General features: G+C 34.6%; 1 protein-coding gene across 3 annotated transcripts; it reads left to right on the top strand.

The window, feature by feature from the left end:
* The first annotated feature begins 3604 nt into the window (after positions 1-3604).
* Positions 3605-19138, top strand: LOC128890347 (neutral and basic amino acid transport protein rBAT-like). Of its 3 annotated transcripts, none has more exons than XM_054148762.1 (8): positions 3605-4454; positions 7421-7524; positions 8742-8943; positions 9458-9594; positions 13220-13401; positions 13733-14744; positions 15870-16138; positions 17775-19138. In XM_054148762.1, the coding sequence occupies exons 2-8, from the start codon at positions 7423-7425 to the stop codon at positions 17998-18000; spliced, it is 2130 nt and encodes a 709-aa protein (XP_054004737.1). In that variant the 5' UTR covers positions 3605-4454; positions 7421-7422; the 3' UTR covers positions 18001-19138. The 3 variants fall into 3 exon arrangements, with proteins under 3 accessions (XP_054004737.1, XP_054004736.1, XP_054004738.1); XM_054148761.1 differs by having other exon boundaries at positions 13208-13401; XM_054148763.1 differs by lacking the exon at positions 7421-7524 and having other exon boundaries at positions 13208-13401.
* The last annotated feature ends 657 nt before the right edge of the window (positions 19139-19795 follow it).

Raw genomic sequence — 19795 nt, 5'->3', positions numbered from 1 at the left:
TATACTCGGTTTGAATTTGTGCGTACGTGGAAGGGGAAATTTTCTGTGATAACCGTCCCCAATCTGTCATTGTAACTATGAACAACTATGAATCATAGCACTGGTTACGTACCGTTCATACCTCGCATCATAGTTACGATGACTCGCGAACATCTCCGAATGCCTAAACCATATCGTGGTTCGCAGTAGCTTATATTGCAATGAGGAAGTGCACACGTGATCGCAAAGGAAACTCAATAAATTCGACGAATGCGTGGTGTGCACGTTTCGTAGTTTACATTGCATCTGATATTGCACATTTATATCGATTTCAACAAATTTTTTACTCTAGTCACTCCACGTATTTTTCTATTTATCAATCATAATTGATAAGATGCTACGTAGATATACCCTACACTTATGCAATATTTGAAATGATAGCCTGCCTTTTTTTCTTTTACTCATGTCGAGTATTTACTTTTGTATTTTGAAAGCGAAACCGTATCGGAATATACTTAAATATAATCCATACCTGAATTCATCCATTTATGATTGTACTTAAACATGAGATACGAGTATAAGTAAAAAATATATATGGATATATATATATGGCACGCGAAGCGATAGATACATACGTATCATCAGAGTTAGACAGAATGTAACTTGATTTCATTTCTACGGTTATGACTATAAAGTAATGGTACAATAATAACACGAAAATTAATCCGATACGTGATATTACACGATACTTGTGTGGTATCGTGATAAGTGTGACCAGATTACATTTTGCTCTGATCTTCCTATTTGCAAAATTGATTCCGACAACTAGTTTCGAGGTTTCTCAGAAATGCTTTCTCGAATAAGTAACCTTGGCATCAAAATAGTATGACTCACGTACATAACTATATACAATCGATCAATATGAAACAAGGACAGTTTGTATTACTTCCTTCATTTAAGAAATGTACGTACAGTTTACGTGTACCATTTAAAAGAATTGCTTTTTATATGATTCATTATTTCTCGAAACATTTGAATGTAACCAATCTTAATAAATATTTTTAGAAGTGAACAAACATGACGAACGAAAGTCGAGTGACACATAAAATATAATTAAAACGCTGATCGAAAATGATTTCATTCATGAAATTGTGATGTCATACAATTTTCTTGTTGGACGGCGACATTTTCAAGTAATTTGTAAACGTACTATGCTTGTCGACGTAATCGTATCACGTTTACTATTGGTAATATTTTCTATCAATAACAATAAAAATGTATCGCATGTATATTTAACATAACTTCGTGTTTCTTCCGTGTCTTTTAAAAATATTTTAATCTGTGTGGCGAAAGTATTGTGCAGTGGCACAATGGCAATGTAAAAAGAACGCTCGATAGATTACGATGCAATAAACCGTTACTTGTTTCTAACTAGATCGAATCGTCTGATGTATCAAACTCTTTATTGTACACGCACCGTTACCATTCGCTAGAATATACATCCATTGTACAGTAGAATTGTTTTTATCGATTTATGCAGTCGATGGTTTAAAAACGGTGCGATTGTATATCGCGATAATATGTTTTATTTTGAACCATGACTTCATGATTTTTATTCACAGTATTGTCATATTGTTATTCCATCTATATTACACATTTTGTAGGTGTCATAATTTATTGTTTTTCCATATTTTGTAAATACAAGTTATAATAGATAGGTTAAAAATAATTGTAAAAATTTATTTAAGATTTGATCGTTGCTGGTATTTGTTTTCAGTAATGAGATATGATTACACGAAACTTAAGGAATAACTAAGATATAGTCAGTTTTTATTATATCACGCAATACTATAGTAAATCTAGCAATAATTTAACGTATGCTGTGAACATTGGTTGTATCCAGACATTTACCACTCACTAAGTCGCTCTGTGAGTGGGTGAGGTTACAATTATTTTTTGCACTAAAACATAGCGATCCCTCTCTGATTGCAAGCCAATCATTCAACTATACTTACATATGTATTTATTTATTTATTTAAGTGCAAATCTGTAATAATATTGTTTTTAGTACTAACAGCGCCATCGGTGGGAAAACGCCTAAGTTTGTAGTGAAAATAGTTCCTACAGTTTCTGTAAGATAGCGTGAGCGATGCCTTTTAATAAATCACTCTTTATTCTTCATAAATGCATAGTTAATACAACTCTTTACTATATAATACTATCCCAAATCTATTATTTGTATAAATAGTTATTTAATTTAGCAATAATTATCGACGCTGCTCGTTAGTGGCGCCATTGGTGGGAAAACGTCTAAGTTTGTAGTGAAAATAGTTCCTGCTGTTTCTGTAAGATGGCGCTACAGAAACCTTTAATCAAATATTTTTTATTTTACATAAATGCATATATAATACGATTCTTTGTTCTAAAACACTGCAATATACGATTTCAATATATTGTTTAACGATTTATTTGCTTATTATATATGTAAATTCAGCGATAGATGTAAAACTTTTTTGACGCCATCTAGCAATAATAGTGGGAACTATTTTCACTACAAACTTGGGCGTTTTCTCACCGATGGCGCCACTGGCACTAAAAATTATCGAGATTTGCTGTACTTATTTAAATCATCTCCATTTAATATTTAGATAATCCTTTGTCCAACAAGAAAGTTATAAGACTCACGTTAAGTGATTCGTATTAAGTTATAACACTCACACCATCAATTATAGACGGGCCCGGTTTCTGGGCTCACGACCCACTTCTTCTTTCAATTACAATAATACTTGTGTAAATTCTTGCGAGAAACTAAGCTGAAATATTTTATTCTGTTGTTACGACAGATAGAATGACTTCTAAAGTTGATAATATCAATAAAATACAGCCTATCCTACATAATCTACAAATAATCTATACAAAGATGATGGCAATCAATAAGCTCATAATAAATAAATTTTGAAATATCAGTGACATTAAGCTTTGGCTATCTAGAAAATATCTGATAAGTGTAAATGTAAATTTTGTTTTGTCCTTATGTTTATGAAACGAGTGTTAACATTGTATAAACAATATTCGAACCTATTTCATCGTAATCTAAGGAACTTAATAATTTTATTCTTGAATAAAGATTATGTTTGTAATAACAAATAAAGTAATTTAGTTTACTTAATCGACATGCGCGACGACTGTGTCGATACTGTCACATACTAAGTTAACACTGTCGGTAAAAAATAAGATAAACACAATAAACAACACACCTGGAAGTATGTTAGCATATTCAAAGGCGCTCGAACCGACACACAATGCCCTGAACATTTACAATCTTTGATTAAACAAAGCGCTTCGTTATAAAATAATATTCCAAATCATTCTTAACAATTACGAAAGATTCATACAGTCAAATATTTTCACTGTATCAACTGTATTATCAAAAATAAGTTAATAAATTACAATTTTACACAGTTTTTTTAGAAACTGATCGGTGTACGAATACTTTCTACGCCCACTGTAGCTTCTAAAACGATCGCGATTTGCGGTATTTCTTTACAGTATGCTTGAAATACATGGTCATCAGGATGTCTACCTTTATACAGATGAGTAAAATCCAATTCAAACGGACGTCGATATAGTCTGAAAGGCAGATTCTTGTGATGAATAGCGCGCAAAGCTCACATTCATTTTCAAAATTATATTTATGCCACGCATGAGTCCAACGCAACATAGATTAGCATGAAGCTCCCAGAAAAGTGCTCGGCGCTCAGCTACAATCAGTCCCACCTTTACTCTTTTTCATTCGGTTGGTAATCCCACGAACTAACATTAAATAATAAATAAACAGACATTCATACAACTCTAAACGCAATGGCTATCGACACTTCCGGTCTATGCACCTCGAGTTTTATTTTTTATATACTGTATATCTCAGGGTTAGAGTAATCTAATGGTAACGGTGTTCGATCCGTAATGTATAGCTTCTAAGACGATCGCGTTACCTCGTGGATAATTGTCATCAACGACAATACGAGTGGATTTCCAGGAACATGGAGGTTATCGAGCTTCTAATCGTTGACAAGAGTATATCGACGAGCGCGCAGACTCGTTGTGGAGTAAACGTTTTGCCAGCGAGACACGACGCGAGACGAAAGGAAACGAAACGCTGCTAAATATAATACACGTTAGGCACGCGATTTTCTTGGGGGCAGCACGACGGTCATCAACTTCCGAGAGCAGAAACGTCGCCCTCGGTAGTGATCTTGTTGTCGTTGGCTGAGTCGAAACGTTTCTCGCGCAGAAGCCGGGACGTAGACGGTAAATAGACGCGGGGCGTCGAACGAAATCGTACCACGGTCGGCCTGAAAGAAAATCACGGTGATTTTATGATCCCTCGTGGGTGGACGTGTCCCGGGGTCGGTTTTATGTGTTTTATGTGTTTCGCCTATGTTGCTTCTGTCACGTGGTAACCGGCTGAATTACAGGTGAGTTGTTATTTCGTGTAAAAAGGCTCTGTTTACGATCGATGCCATCGTGTAATCGTGTCAATTGTGAATCATTCAATGCCACAACAAGTGAAACCTAGACCGATGATCGGATATCGTTTTCGACTCTATAGATACAAATTGCGCAAGTGGTCACATTTTCTCTCTTTTTTTTTCGGTTTTCCATGGAACGTGATCGCCGGATATCGGATTTTACGCGTCCATGGCGCGTGGAGATACGACGAGCACGTCTATATTTCGGAGCAGAATTATGGAATCCTGAATCTTAGCAAACTTGAATCTTTGAAATTTAATATTCCAAGTACCAGTGAATCATGTCGCATAACAGTAGTTGAGTAACGCATTTGTTTAAAATTTGTTTAATCTATGCATAGCTCGTTTTTGGAGTACGTGCTAAACATATGTAGTGTATACTTGTGAAAATTAAAAAACTATATTTTTCAACTAATTTATTAAGTATATTCCTCACTCGATTCGTATATATTTTCTGTATTACAACGAATCGAATCGTCCAGGACTTGTTGTAACAGCTGTTGCATGGTCTGAACGAATCGCACGGGGAAACTTTCGCGTGTATTTATTCCGAAGTTAGTATATTCGTTATAGGCATAATTAGGGGAATCAGCGGTCGCGTGATTATATCGTTTTATACTCTAACGGAGCACAGAAGCATATATGTCTGCGTAAAAATCGTCACGGGTTTCGCTGCATCATAAATCGTCTAGTCTTAATTAAATTCGATACTTCCTTCCATGTGTTTTCATTCCCGTGTTTGATTCTAAATTTTCTTTTAACAAATTCCGAATCGTTTCGATTCCCGTGCGCACCTTCCGACGAACCGTTTCGAACACGCCAAGAGGCAAAATATACTTTTGCTCGGTACAGTGAATTTCTAAATATACTTGTTTCGTTATCTCGTCGAATCAGCCAAACTACGTTCAACATGCGCACCCGTAACGCAGCACACGCACTCTAATAAGCTCCTCTGTAGGATGATTGGCATATTCGTTTCTTTTCAACCGTAAACTAACCTGATCCAACGGCGGCGTTGCAATATGACGTAATACCGTACTATTTTTCCGAGGACTCGCGAACGAGAGTACGCGACGCGAACTCCGGCATTGTTTGGACAGTCCTTTTCATCGGTGCAGATTTAATGGATTAGGGGCGAAAAATCGTGACGCAGCCATAGACCGTCCGTTCATAGAATTCCTCGATCAATAATCCGTACAAGGGTAGTCATTCAGCGTGCACCGTTCGTAAATACGACTCCTTCGGATTGCGTTTCGCGCGATCAGCGTATTATTTACTTATGTGGCATAATCATATGTCGCGCGCGTGCAAACTTGTAGATCGGATTTCATCGAAGAACGACCACATCGTCCGCTTCGTTCGCGATTCATCGTCGAGCGAAACCGATGTGAAAATAAAAACGCCGCTTCGTGGTTTTATTATTTCCAACCGAGTTACATAACTGACTCGGCGCTGGCACTGTGGCACACTGTGTCGCTTAATGAACAAAATGAACAAAAAATTCGTGCGGGATGTAACAATGCTTACTTCATCGAACATTTTTAGGAGAATGTAGTTTTTAATATTATCGATAACTTTTACCTGATGTATCGATATCTTGTTCAAATTAAAGCATAAAATTTAAGGAAATGTCTATGTATTTTATTCAAACACGTGCCATTGGTTGAATATTTGTTTCTTCAATTTCATTTTCATGATTTAATTTTACTATTGTAATACCTTTGACGTAAATACATAATTTAAATGTAATAATAACAATTTGTCTTAATTTTGTATGTAATAGGTTAATGAACTTTGAAATGGATTTAAAAAGAGAAAAGTACCATCGCGATCTTTTGTATACCAATAATGATCATATTAAACTTTACATTGACGTTAAGTTTATTTTACACTCGATTTCCAGCGTGTTTAGCACTTTACCGATTGGTAGCCTTATCTTTTTGTTATGCCAAGCAATACTTTCTTATCTATTACTATGAGATAGCATTGTTTGCCCCCATCATTGAATGGATTATGAAATATTATATAAATATTAATCTAAAAACGATTTTAAGTAAAATCAATATTGTATAATACTAATCTTATAAAAATAAAATATATTGAATTTAAGTATATATCGATCGATAAAGTGTTCTTATATTGATCATATCATCAGAGTTTAGCCACCGCAGAAATCTGGTTCTTTTTTTTTAACCTTCGAAATAATTTTAACCTTCGAAAGACAAGTATTGCTTTGTATAGATTAAAAGTTTAATTGTAAATGACCCATGGTATTTATCAGTCGTTGTGACGTATAATTTAAAAATTTATTTGTAAATACTTTTTCGCAACTGTAGTGGTTCCCTTCTGTACTATCAATACATATTTAAAATAATTAAGTACACGTTTCCATATGAATAGTATCTTTGAAAAGTTTATACGCGTATGTCACCTTCCCCATATAGTGAACGTCTTAATTTATAAATTTTAGTTAAAAAAATTATGTAAGCGTGTTACATGGATTTTCATGATTTTTTTGTTTCCTGTTTTATCATTATTAGCGCTATGTAATGTAATAAAATTATAATTTATATATTAGTGCAAATGTCAGAGATCTTAAAATAATATTTTGCATCCCACAAATATCAAAGCAATGAATCTAAATAAAATCAATCCAATTTTTAACGAATTAAATGTAACTTAATTTATTAATTTAAATTAAATTTAATCATTATCGTAATATATTTTTGTTTGGTTACCAGAGACTAAGAAACTAGGATAAAATTTCAGTATTGAAAAAAAAGAAAAAAAAAAAACGTCTCTAGAAGTGAAAGATAAGCACGTTTCCATGTTTTCGTTCCAAATGTCACGTAATTCGTATTTGAGAAGCTGAGTAAAAATAAGACAATTGGATCTTCTGCATTTGTCCACAGAGATGAATATCCCGAAGCCCGAGGGTCTGTTGTCAGTGGTTTTACCCACTGAACTTGCGTCCTCGGCCAGTTCACGACAGCTTATTATAAATCAGGACCAACAGGTGTGTTCGACGCAAATAAAGTGCCTTTTGTTTTCTGTTCCATTGTTCTTGTGTGTCTTTGCACGCTATAATCTTACACATGTAACGGCATGTTCCGTGGCTCTTGAAACAATTTATTAAATTTAAGCTTTCTAATGGCGATTCTTTAATTAAGATTTTCAAACTGGTACATTTACTGCTATTTACAAGTTTATAAATTGATTTTTGATTCGAGTAAATATAATTTAATTAAAATGAACAATCAATTTAACGATTAATCAATTATATTAATTTAATTAATTAATCAATCATTAAATTGATTAAATAAATCTAAATTTAACTTAAATGTAATCTAAAGAAAATTGTTCTCAATTAATACCTATGTTCACATTAGGTCAGTCCTCTGTTACAGAAAGTTGAAATTTTGCTAATTTTTTGGTGCCATCACTCGTACTAGTTTCAATACATAAACAAATAAAATCACTTGTTCATATAGACTGACATGATAAATGTGAGAACAAGGTTTAGTTGGTTTTATGAGTAAATTAATTTGAAATTAATTACTTTGTATTTTTTATTTTTATCTAATCATCTAATTATTAATTCAATTTTTTAAACTGCGAGAAGAATGGATGCTTTTGGATTGTTATGGGACTGTCCGCGCTCAGCACTGTCCTCGTCGAGCGTCAACTGACGTCCGAACGTTGGCGCCGGTATAATTAAATTCCTCGCTTGTGCGTCTTCAACGGGCATTGTCAGCGATCCATTTTTATAATTCTTAACTCTTTCGAATAATTCTTTTTATGCAACGATATATTTCTTCTTCAAACTTTAAAATAAATTATACAAATTAACAGAACATACATTTCAATTTTTGTAATATTACGTGCACGTATATTATACGAAAAAATACTTTTCGGATAATCAAGATTCAAGATTTTTGTTGCACCTGAAGATGAACTTGTACACGGTTAAAAACAGTATTATTATACAGGGTGTTTCACCTAACTTGACTTTTCCATGGGAATTATTTTCAGTGGTTGACTTTCGATTCTAATTTTATCCTCGAGTCAACATCTTCTGTGTTACAATCTGATACTTGGAACAGCTACCTCGAATCGCAGATGGCTAGAGCTTTTTTTTTTTTGATTTCGTATTCTTTCTTGTTCGCTTGAAAATTTTCCTGTCGCTGTGGCTATGCTGAAAGTGGCTGAGATAAAAGGGCTATCGCTTAACAGGATGAAGAAGCGTCGGATTGCCCACTTCTGACACCCAGCCCACCACTCCGGACGGACGATGGTCTGGAATCTGGAGCGATCTATGTTTCCCTGGAAGGAAATCCCGTGGAATCGATCCCGCCGCTCGAGAACATTAATAGAGAAGACGGACTCAGCGAGTTCATGAACATAGTGAACAGCTCCAGCAAAGCTTTGAACGATGGTAAGTTTCCTTCAACCCATAGTAGCCTAGAAAGTGGTATTTCGTGGCCAAAATCTAAATTTTCAACAAAATGTGCAAAGAGGAGCCACCTCGTATTAAATGAAGTAACTTAATAAAGCATGTGATTTATTGTAACTTGACTTATATGAATCTTTAGACACCGAGGAACATGTCAAAAATAAAAATTTGATAATGTGTGTTAATGTGTGAAACAATATGATCTTTTAATTTGTCGACACTCTGTATAATCGCTGAGCATCGTATGCAAGGCTCTTATTAGACAGACGATGAAACGCATTAATTGGATCCAGTTTCAATTTGAACGACGAATTAATCTTAATGGACCACGACGTTTGGTAATTGAATCTCGTCGCGAGTTTCGCTGGTTGTTTACGGTCGTGGTGTGACGTTTGTTCGTTACTATTACGAAACCACGCGGAGCTTTACTATATCGATAGACGGCTCGAAATGTTAGTACGTGATAGACATTGATTGTTAATTGTTACTGTTCCAGAGCCTAGTTCCCGGGATCCGATGGTGGAATCAACATCCAGCGGCAGCAGCAGTGATTCAAACGAGCCTGTCTGTGCGCAATTGTTGACACAGTTGAACACGGCTTATCAACACCTTGCTCCCGATGCCCAGGCACTGGTAAGCATTCGAAAGAAATCGTAGTTTCTCTCTAACGGTGTTCTTTTGCGCGGTACCAAAGATACAGTACTGCGCAAAAATCTTAGGTCGCTGTATCGAAGCTTACATTACATTTAAATAAATCTATGTTAATAGTATTTTACGTATTTATATATACTTGTATACTACTTACTATTACTACTATTATACTACACTAGTATATATGGGGCATTCCAAGCCATTTCGACCACTTTTGATTTGGCTAACATTTTTTTATATTATAGTAACCTACTAAATACCTTTTTGTGAATTTTTGCAAATTTTTAAAAGCTTGTAGTTGTTTTTTTTTATACTGCATTAATATTACACCCTCGTCCTGAACTAATAATTACACGGTGATGGTAAAATCAACGGCGAGAATAATGTTTGATTTGTTAATCAGGATGATGGAATAACACTTGAAACAAATGGAAACAAATATTGATTCAATACGTGATCTTCATGTTTAGTAAAAAGAGAGAGCTTTAAATAAATGGTAATGAATGCTGGAACGGTTATTCAGCATGTTTATTTATTAACAACGGTTTTGTTATATAACGTTTGTCTTCTTTATCTTCTTTAGGTGTTAGAATAATGCAAATATTCTTTGTGCTTCAGGGATTATATGAGCTAGCTTTATTTTCACTAATTTTCTATGTTGATAAATGTTATCGTCAATAATTAAAGATTTCTATGGATTTTTATAACGTGAAGGCAAAAAATGATATTGAAACAGCTGAGAATGAACTATATTACTGTAATTTTAGTTGTGTTCTATAATTACGCTTTTTGCATATGTACGGATAGCACATTCTAACAAAAGTCTACATTTGTTTGCACTGTTTTTATGAACAGTCTGTGTTGTTCACATACGTTTGCTAATAAAAACCTTGATAATTTATGCGAAGTTCTGAGATGTATATGTATGTGGCATACAATTCACAATTATTGCCAAGTGTTATCTTTAGTATGGAAGTTATGAATACGATTTGTTTATAACAATATCTGTGGGTATTCGTTAACTAATATGTACATGCTTTCTTTTGCGCTCGCCCGATCACCTGTTCAGCTTCAATTAAAAATGTGTCAAGTTCAATTGCTTTTCAACACGTCACGTTACTTTTATTTTTGATGCGCCCGATTATATATAGGTTTCTTTTTCAAAACCAGATCAGTATTAGTTAGAGGTTCTTGTTAATCAGATTGCGATTATTGTCTTCACGATTGAGAGTGATGTAAGTAAATTTAACATTGGCTAATTCTCAAAGTATGTCGTTCAACATGAATTTCCGATCTAGATTTACGTGTCAATTCAATTTAATAATAAGAATGGCCTAAGTAAATTTTACTTGATTTAAAGGAATTCAAGTTCAATTTTTTTGTCAAGTTTAAATATAAGAAACTGGAATACAGAAATAACTCAATTTTTAAATATAGATTTACAACACTCTCACTTCTAAATTTTGAAAATCTGAGTAAGCTTTCTTTTATTTTAAGCATTAGCTTCGAAAGTATTATTTTCACTATAAAGTCTTTCAAGAATATTAAAGTAACTGTTCAAGATTTTTATCTTGGAGCATTCTTATTTTCAGGCACTTTATTTTGCAACGAATAATATCTTTTACTATAGCTAATTATTTTTTAAAATAAAAGGATTCAAGAATAGTGATGTATAGGCATTTAAAATTCAAAACATTGGTCAAACTATTAATATATAAAAATATTAAGATTGATTCTAATTTTTCAGAATCCTTAATTGCAAGCAAGTCCATGACATAGTTTTTTAATTATTTTGTTAGTAATTAAAAAATAGTATCTTTAAGTAACAGTTATTTATTTTTCTATTTACATTGTATATATGTATTAGATTGTAGAATATATATATATATAAATAATGTATAAATATGTTGTCGAAGAGATAACGTACATTATTTCTTACTCAATTTTTTCATTTATTATGCTCACTTTGGAACACTATATATTTACTTGAATTACAATGTAATACATATTCAAAACTTATTAAAGCACAAGCTATACTAATTATAATATAATATAATAACGTAATTGGTAGAAAATATATTATAGAAATTTAAACACACCGACGACTTCTTACAATTTTATTTCTCTCATTGCATAACTGACTGACCGAAAGGAAATATTCAATGATTTATCGATCACGCGACATTATTCAAGAAGAACGACTTTATTATTCTCTTGGCTGTCGTCTATCTAGTGATTAAGGACATTATATTTCCATTTTGAAAGTCTCCGATTTGATTTGCAAGCACTGTATTCAGCATATTTTGGTCTGCTTGGCACAAATGAGGAATACCTTGCCAAACGCTTCGGACCATTAATGTGATACATCTAAGATGACGTTCCGATTAATCTTTAGGCATGGTATCGACGCTATTTGTCTTGATATCTTAAACAATTGTGAATGTAATGAATGTATTATACGCTTCGTTTTCAGTTAATCTTCAAGTATTCAAACGATCGTAATAAATTTTGTCAAATGTTCCAATGTTCCAATGTTTGGCGAACGCGTGACGATTCAAGCCATTCAGAACCGTTTGCTATACCAACGTCATCGCAGTATACATATTTTCACGCATAACGTTTTATGAAATTGTTGGCGTGTCCCGTATATCCACAAGTTATGTCTCGTAAAAGCTTTCATGATAATTGACCTTCCTCTAGAAATACAAAAATATTCCTACTCGTGACCACCCTTGGCTGACGAATATTGCGTCTACACAACGTCTAAAACTCCAATCGCGCTGCTCAGAATAGTCAACACTCAGCACGGGAACGTCTACATAAATTACACGATCGCTCCAAATTTAAATACGAAAAGTAGTTATTTTTTCTTGAAAAATTATTTGACGTTTGGTACAAAGGACTTGAAAATTTGGCTTGTATACATTAGCGAAAAAACGAGGAATTTTGAAGCTCTCATTTTTGCAAAAGAAAGTTAGATATTATCGTACACAATCATTAGACCGTGGATATTTATGCAGATTCATATTTTCGTAAATACAGAAAAAGAATTCGAACTTAATTGAAAGTACGTCCTATTTTCCAAACATATTCCAAACATACTTCTACTTGAACTATTGGAGATGGAGGTTTAACATTTTGAAGCTTTCATTTTCGTAAAAGAAAGTTAAATATTGTCATACACAATCATTAGACTGTGGATATTTATGCAGATTCATATTTTCGTAAATATAGAAAAAGAATTCAAACTTAAATGAAAGTATATCCTATTTTCCAAACATACTCCTATTTAAGCTATGGGAGATGGACCTTTCATTCATTCCTTATAGAATCGGAGAAATATGCAGAATACTCTGAACAATTTTCATCACTCAGAGCGTTGTCGCGTTGTCACGTTGTCACACGGTAGTAGGTCCATTTCGAGATTATAGCCATCTCTGATAGTCGTATCACGTCGACGTCGATATTTACGTTGAAGATGGACCAGCTACATACAGTCTTTTCATTGTGGAGGGGCACTCTCATTATCTGTGTTTACTAATCCACCGCTTGTTGCTTCCTAACATCATTATGAACTTTCACTGTAACTGTTTAGTTTTACAATCAGGAGAATGGTGGGAAGCCACCGTTGGTTGGGATCCAGCTGGTGGTACCGAAGCCCCCTAAGGATTATCGTTTCATGAAATGGAATTGGCCGCTGATAAGGAAGACGTGTTTCTGGTCCCTGATGTCGGTGCTCGCGGGGTGCACGGCGCTCGTCATCGGTGTCATCGCCACCATGCCCAAAAAGTATGTACGAAGAACAGCGTTACGACTTACACTGATATTCCAGTAAAACTAACAACAACAACATTAATTTCATAGAAACCAAGCAAAGCTTTAACAAATAAATAAAACGTAAAAGTTAATAACCCCAGGATTCAAGGAATTTAAAAGCTTTTAACACTAAACCAAATCAAATGCAGTCTTATTATACATATAACTATATTTTGTAATTAAAAGAAAGAAGAAAAAACGAAGTTGAAAAGAAGTTTGAAATATACAAGTGAAATTAACTGCCTTAGTAGTTTTAATATTAAAACAACGCACTGTTACTAAACTTTTTATCCCGTTCCCGCAGGTGCGATCCACGCGTGCAATGGTGGCAGGGCAGCATTTTCTACGAGATATTCCCAGCGTCCTTCCAAGACTCCTCGAAGACCAGCGACGGCATCGGCGACCTGCGCGGCATAACGACGCGATTAGACTATTTAAAAAAGCTGGGCGTTCGAGGAATTCGTTTGAACTCGATATTCCCAGCAACGCATTATCCCGAGTACTATCTAGACATCGCGAACCTGACCGACGTGAACAAAGAGCTGGGAACGTTGGACGACTTTGCCACGCTCGTACGCGAGATCCACCGACGGAACATGAGTCTAGTTTTAGATCTGCCGCTCTATCCATTTGTAAAGACGTTGTATGACGAGAACGTGGCGGCGAAGAAGCCGAATAAAACCGACAAAGCAGTGCGCGAGAGAAGAGGCGTTACGGACGACCTGATCCTGCAGGACGTGGCGTTGACGACGGCTTCCACGTCGTTGCAGGCGATCAGGGATGCGTTGACCTCGATACCGCCGTTTTTGGAAGAATCCAAGCCGCAACGTCTCACGTCGAATCGCATAAACGCAGTGACGGAGAACCCCGTCGCATCGGCGATCAAACTCTGGCTGGAGAGAGGAGTCGACGGTTTCTATTTGAAGGGACTCGAGCACTACGTCGACGAAGAGTCCTTTCCAACCAGTCTGACCCACTGGAAGTCTCTGTTGGGATCCGAAAGAATACTTATTTGCCATATGGACGCCTTGAAGGCTGCCAAATCTGCCGCGAGAAACTCCATCTTGAACAGGATAGATCTCGTGGATGTCGCGCTGCGGGTCGCGAATGGAACGAAGGAAATTAAGAAACAAGTCGAGGACGTTACGGGGGGCGTGTTGTTCGAGAAACCGGGTTACCCTTGGGTGTATTGGTCCATCGGCGGAGTGGACTCGAAGAGAGTTGCGTCTTCTATCAGTGTGAAGAACGCCACCATTGCTGCCTCCCTGCTGGGAATGATGCTTCCAGGGACACCGAGTATATTTTATGGAGATGAGGTACACAGTTGTATAAACACGAATCTAATAATGTGTAGATTGTGGATTTTTACGAAATTTTTGCGAAGGTACCTAGAAAAATAGATGTATAGGAATTTAAAAAAAAAATAGAAATTTTATTTTTAATATTTGTTTATATTATTGCGTACTGTGTGCATTTTGGAGTTTCTTTCACGTTCAAATTTCCTGTAAATGCGTAAAAATCCGCAGTCTAGTAATATCTGTAGTGTAATTCATATGATTTAATTCATATAATTCGTATGATTTGAAGAGTTACTATTTGAAGAGTTACTAGCTGATTCTAAATAAGGCGTTGATTGCTTAGCATTAGAAGTATTCAATATTATTTACAATGCAGTAACGTTAATACGTGGAATGAATCATTTGGGTAGTAAATCTATATCTAAATCTATAGCATGAACCAAGACAAGAATATTGCATAAATATCTAATACGTATGATTTATTTTTGAATTTATAAATAAGGAGTACGTTAGTGTGCTGTGTACATTAATTCTTAGGCGATTCATCAGGGACTGTTTCTAATACTACTTTAGGTAATCTTCTTTTTCAACATTGTTGTTTCTCTGCCACGGTTACACATTTCTAAGTTTTCTTTAGTCGACTTAAATAAGTAGCTTATATGTGGAGTTCATTAAAGAGACCAAGTGTTTTTCTACGCATTTAACACATTGCATGTCAACCGGAACAGGCAAAATTATGAATTATATTTCTAGAAGATAAAAATTATTATGTATGTACATTCTCAGTTAGAACAATTACATATTATCTTATTATAAGTACTTACTTTTACTGTAAAGTATTTGTAAAATTATTTTTATCAATGATTGACGGTTGATTAATAGGTATCCTAACTAATGAAAGCATAATATTGATGTTTGCCAAAATGATTCGGAAACTCACGAGGTCACCTTTGCAATAGTTGGCAACAATTGTCTGCGGAATGTCTAATTCTTTGTTTCACTAATAGAAGACGACAAATAGCAATTAGTAATCATCGAATCATACGACCTTCGGTTTTTTTTTATTCTTACGTTTTAGAATACTTAAAAATTTTCCATATTTTCTAATTCAGAGCTTTCTACTAAAATCGAATTTGTGTTTAGATAGGTATTAAAGACTGCGATTGCGAAGATCACAAGGATCTCGCTCACGTACACAACCTGGCTCCCATGTATTGGGATTCGAATGACGGGTCGGGTAATAAGTTTGCGTCCACCGGCGTCACGGCTTGGTTACCAGAAGCTACGAAACCGTTAGAAACAAGTTTGATGGGGACCATTGCCGAAATGGCGACTCTGAGAAGTCAAACGACTCCGATTTACGTTAAGGCGGTGCTGAAAGAGAATCAGGCGCAAGCGAACTGTGGTATTAGGTAACTGGTTTTTCATTATATACGTCTTTGTGATATATTATGACAAAATTTCCATATTCTTTGTGGTATAGATTTGATTAATTTATATTCTCACTGCAAGAGTTCCTAATTTGGGTTCCATAGACTCAGAACTATAAAATTTGAAATTCATAGAACATATTTTGAGAAGCTAAAAGGATTTCGTATACATACGTCTCGGAAAATAGTTTTAATAATATTTATTGTTGTAATTTGTTGATTTACTGATATCTCCTTACGAGACGACGTGTCTACACAGCTTATATCTTGAGGAACACTTTACACTTTGTGTAATTTCCTATGGAGAACGTTTTGCGTCATCTGCAAACACGCGTAGTTAAACAAAGAACATGCAAATTAATAAGAGGGAGATCCTTGAAACTATTAGTTCCTGGACGTATGTTTGCTGAGACATTTTTATTTCTTTACACAAATTGTATCAACTGCAACTTTTTTTTTTTTACAACTTTGTGTTAGTATTTAAGCAGAGTGTTCGATATAATTTGTTCATCTACGTCTTGGTTTGGTACTGCTGGACTAATTCGGCACAAGCTGATTATAGTGAATTTTTATAAGTCAATCTTTTGTGAAGACTTCAGAAATAATTTATATGGAAATTCCACTTTTTTAAAATAGAATTTGTCAGGGTAATCAATTCTGATAAATAAATTCAAAATAAAAGTATCAAGGTATATTCATCGTAATATTAATATTATTTTTAGTATCTTGACAGTTGAATATCTCGAAAAGTATTAATTTTAGGACAGATATATTTTAGTACTTCTATTCTAAGAATTCAATGCAAAAAAAATGTATTGTAATCTGCTTGAATAGCTCTTCTGAACAAAGGTATTAAGAATAGAACAATTGATTGGTCCACTGGGGCCGGAAATAATAAAGCTGATCAAGTTACGTCGTTCACCCTGTATAATATAAATAGGAACTTTACGCATTGTATTATATCTATATCTACACGGACTATGGCCTCTTGCCCTTTCAATGTTGGCCGTGAGGCGGTCACATGATGTTGTTTACGTATAATCCTTTATATTGAACACGGTATACCAACTTTAATCGAGAATATATATTATTTCCAATATATGTTCATATAAACATATATTATATGAATATTGTCGTCTGATTGCAAATTAAATGCTTAGTATATTCCTAATGCATGGCTACTCACTACTAGGTAACCTTGGTCTATTGCAAATATCTTATCGTTATCCATTGCAGTACACAACCTATATACATACATATACAGGGTGGCCCGCGTAACACTTTTCACGATTTTTCAAGATTTTTCAAGTACTTGCGATAATCTGATAAAAAAATATTTTTAACAAATGTTGATCAGTTTTCGATTCTTTCTGTAATGCTTCCTTGTATAATACAATGCCATCCAACCTAAACACTAGATTCAACAAAAATCTAGGCCTCCATTTCCTCGTTAGTCACCCCAAAAAATTGCATACTAAAAGATTAGTCTCCTTGTACTACTTAACTATAGCAAAAATATGTCTTCACCACTTTCCAAGAAAAAATCTTGTGTCACTTTACACGAGACACCCTGTATTCAACCATTTGTATAAACTTTTGAAACTTTTCTTTTTCGCAGATATGCAGAGGACGAAATGATCGTGATAGAACGATGGTATCCACGGAGGAATTCGTACGTCTTTCTAGCTAATTTAGGCAACAAAACGCAAACCAAGGATTTATCTTTCCTTTACTATGGTGGTCAGGTGGTAGTTGGTCCTACGTACAGACTGAACCGCGACGTCTACTTCAAGGAGCTCACCGTGCCCCCCGGAGAAGCATTCGTCATAAAACTGGATAAATGAAGAACTTGTTGTGAAATCGGAGAATTACGTAACATTCATTTTACGTACGATCAAGATGTTAGGGTCTTTACTTAATATTTCAAGCGTGAATTCGTAACATTTCCTTTGAATGAAAAAAAGGCATTGTTGACGTTGCGACCGCTGTGAACAACGAAGATTTTATACGATAGTTCCTATTAATTGTTAATCAAATATGTAGGAACTCCAACGTCCATGAAAGTATTATTTGAAGAGCAGAAGATAGTTAATTCAAAGAAAACCACCAACATTGAATACAATTTGGCGATAGTAAAACGAAGATTGTATCGTAAAAGGCAAACATCGTGCTATTCGAATGGTTTCCCGTAGACGGGTGAAATGTGCTTGGATAAAAAGAAATCAAAAGAAGTGATGCAGAATCAAATTACACGTTACACCGTTACCGTTAATCTTGTTAGTAATATTGAAGAAGCATAACGAATGTTCGCGCATTTCACATTCCAAAAGAGGACAAATCGTTTAACACTTACCTGTGTTCATTCTCGTGATCCAAGTTTACAATGCGAGATTGCTTCACTGTGTTTTGTACCTTCTGATAGTTTTGATAATAAAACCGAGAATTTTCGTGACCGTACCGATTACTTCCAGTCGTAATACGAATTTATCTTGAAATTTCAAATGTTTTACATTTACGAAAGCGCAAGGAAATTTATCCCCGCTACGCTCTGGATACGTTTTTTAATCTCACGAAAGATTGACCTAAAATATATGCGGACTATTTTTGTAACGAATTTTACCGTGTGATAAAAAAACTGTTCGCAACGTGTAATTTCTCACTTGTTTTGTAATAATTTTTGGTACTAATCGAGTGACATTTTACCGATGCGTGAATTATACATATGGTGCTTATGTAAGGAGAATTCATTTTGTATTTTTATTCAGATACCATGACACGCGTGTCCTCTCATCACGCCATTTATTTAAATGTGCGCTCGTTGAACTCGATATATATTCCAGTACAATCTTTAAATAGCATTAAACGAGAAATATACTAATGGAATCTTTGAAGTATTCTACGTACGTAGATTTTTACTTTAAGACAGTTCGATTTTGATGTGAATTTTAATATTCGGAAATAAAAGAAAGTGTTGTCCCATGATCCTTCAATTTTAATTGTACATTACCTTGTTTATTTGTAAATTATCATTAAGGAATGTACATGTACGCTCTATTTATACATGATCACGTAACGAATAAATTTTAAGACCAATGATATATTATGAAAGATGGATATATAATGAGTAGTAAAGCTTGTGCTTCGATTAGCGTTTCGATTTTTAAACCATCAATATTAATATTATCTACTTCATTCTTTTATACAATCGTCGTTTTAGTTCCTATAAATTTAAAAATCATACATCATACAAATTTTGTCATTATTTGTTTATAGTATAGTAATTATTATTGGTTCGTTTGTACATTTAGTTTCCTGAATTTTAGAAGCGAAACGCTAATAAAACGTTCGTTTAAGACTAGGATATTAGTATTTTTAATTATAATGGAAACAATTAGATGAATTCATCTCAATGTTTACATGTATATATACTATCAATCTTGTAATATTACTGTATAACGATTGTCCGGAGAATTGCAATTGAAGAGTTTAGGAATATCTACGGTTGAGCGCCACTCTATCTTTCTCGCAAGTGCTCGATCGCGGCTCCGTTTGGTATATAAGGTGGCGTCTGAAACAAGTGCAACGGGAAGTTCCCTCGAACAACACCGCGGAGCCACGAACGGAGTCCCCAGTGACTCT

Source organism: Hylaeus anthracinus, unplaced genomic scaffold (assembly GCF_026225885.1).
Source record: "Hylaeus anthracinus isolate JK02 unplaced genomic scaffold, UHH_iyHylAnth1.0_haploid 12000, whole genome shotgun sequence".
Taxonomy (NCBI): domain Eukaryota; kingdom Metazoa; phylum Arthropoda; class Insecta; order Hymenoptera; family Colletidae; genus Hylaeus; species Hylaeus anthracinus.
Note: the sequence above shows the minus strand (reverse complement) of the source record. Positions and strands in the feature narration are given on the sequence as shown.

What these genes read in the sequence shown, in the direction of transcription:
- LOC128890347 (XM_054148761.1), top strand. Translation starts at nt 7,423, where the DNA reads ATGAATATCCCGAAGCCCGAGGGTCTGTTGTCAGTGGTTTTACCCACT. An exon ending in CAGCAAAGCTTTGAACGATG is followed by an intron (nt 8,944 to 9,457) that starts GTAAGTTTCCTT and finishes TTACTGTTCCAG; the next exon opens with AGCCTAGTTCCCGGGATCCG. An exon ending in CAAGCGAACTGTGGTATTAG is followed by an intron (nt 16,139 to 17,774) that starts GTAACTGGTTTT and finishes TCTTTTTCGCAG; the next exon opens with ATATGCAGAGGACGAAATGA.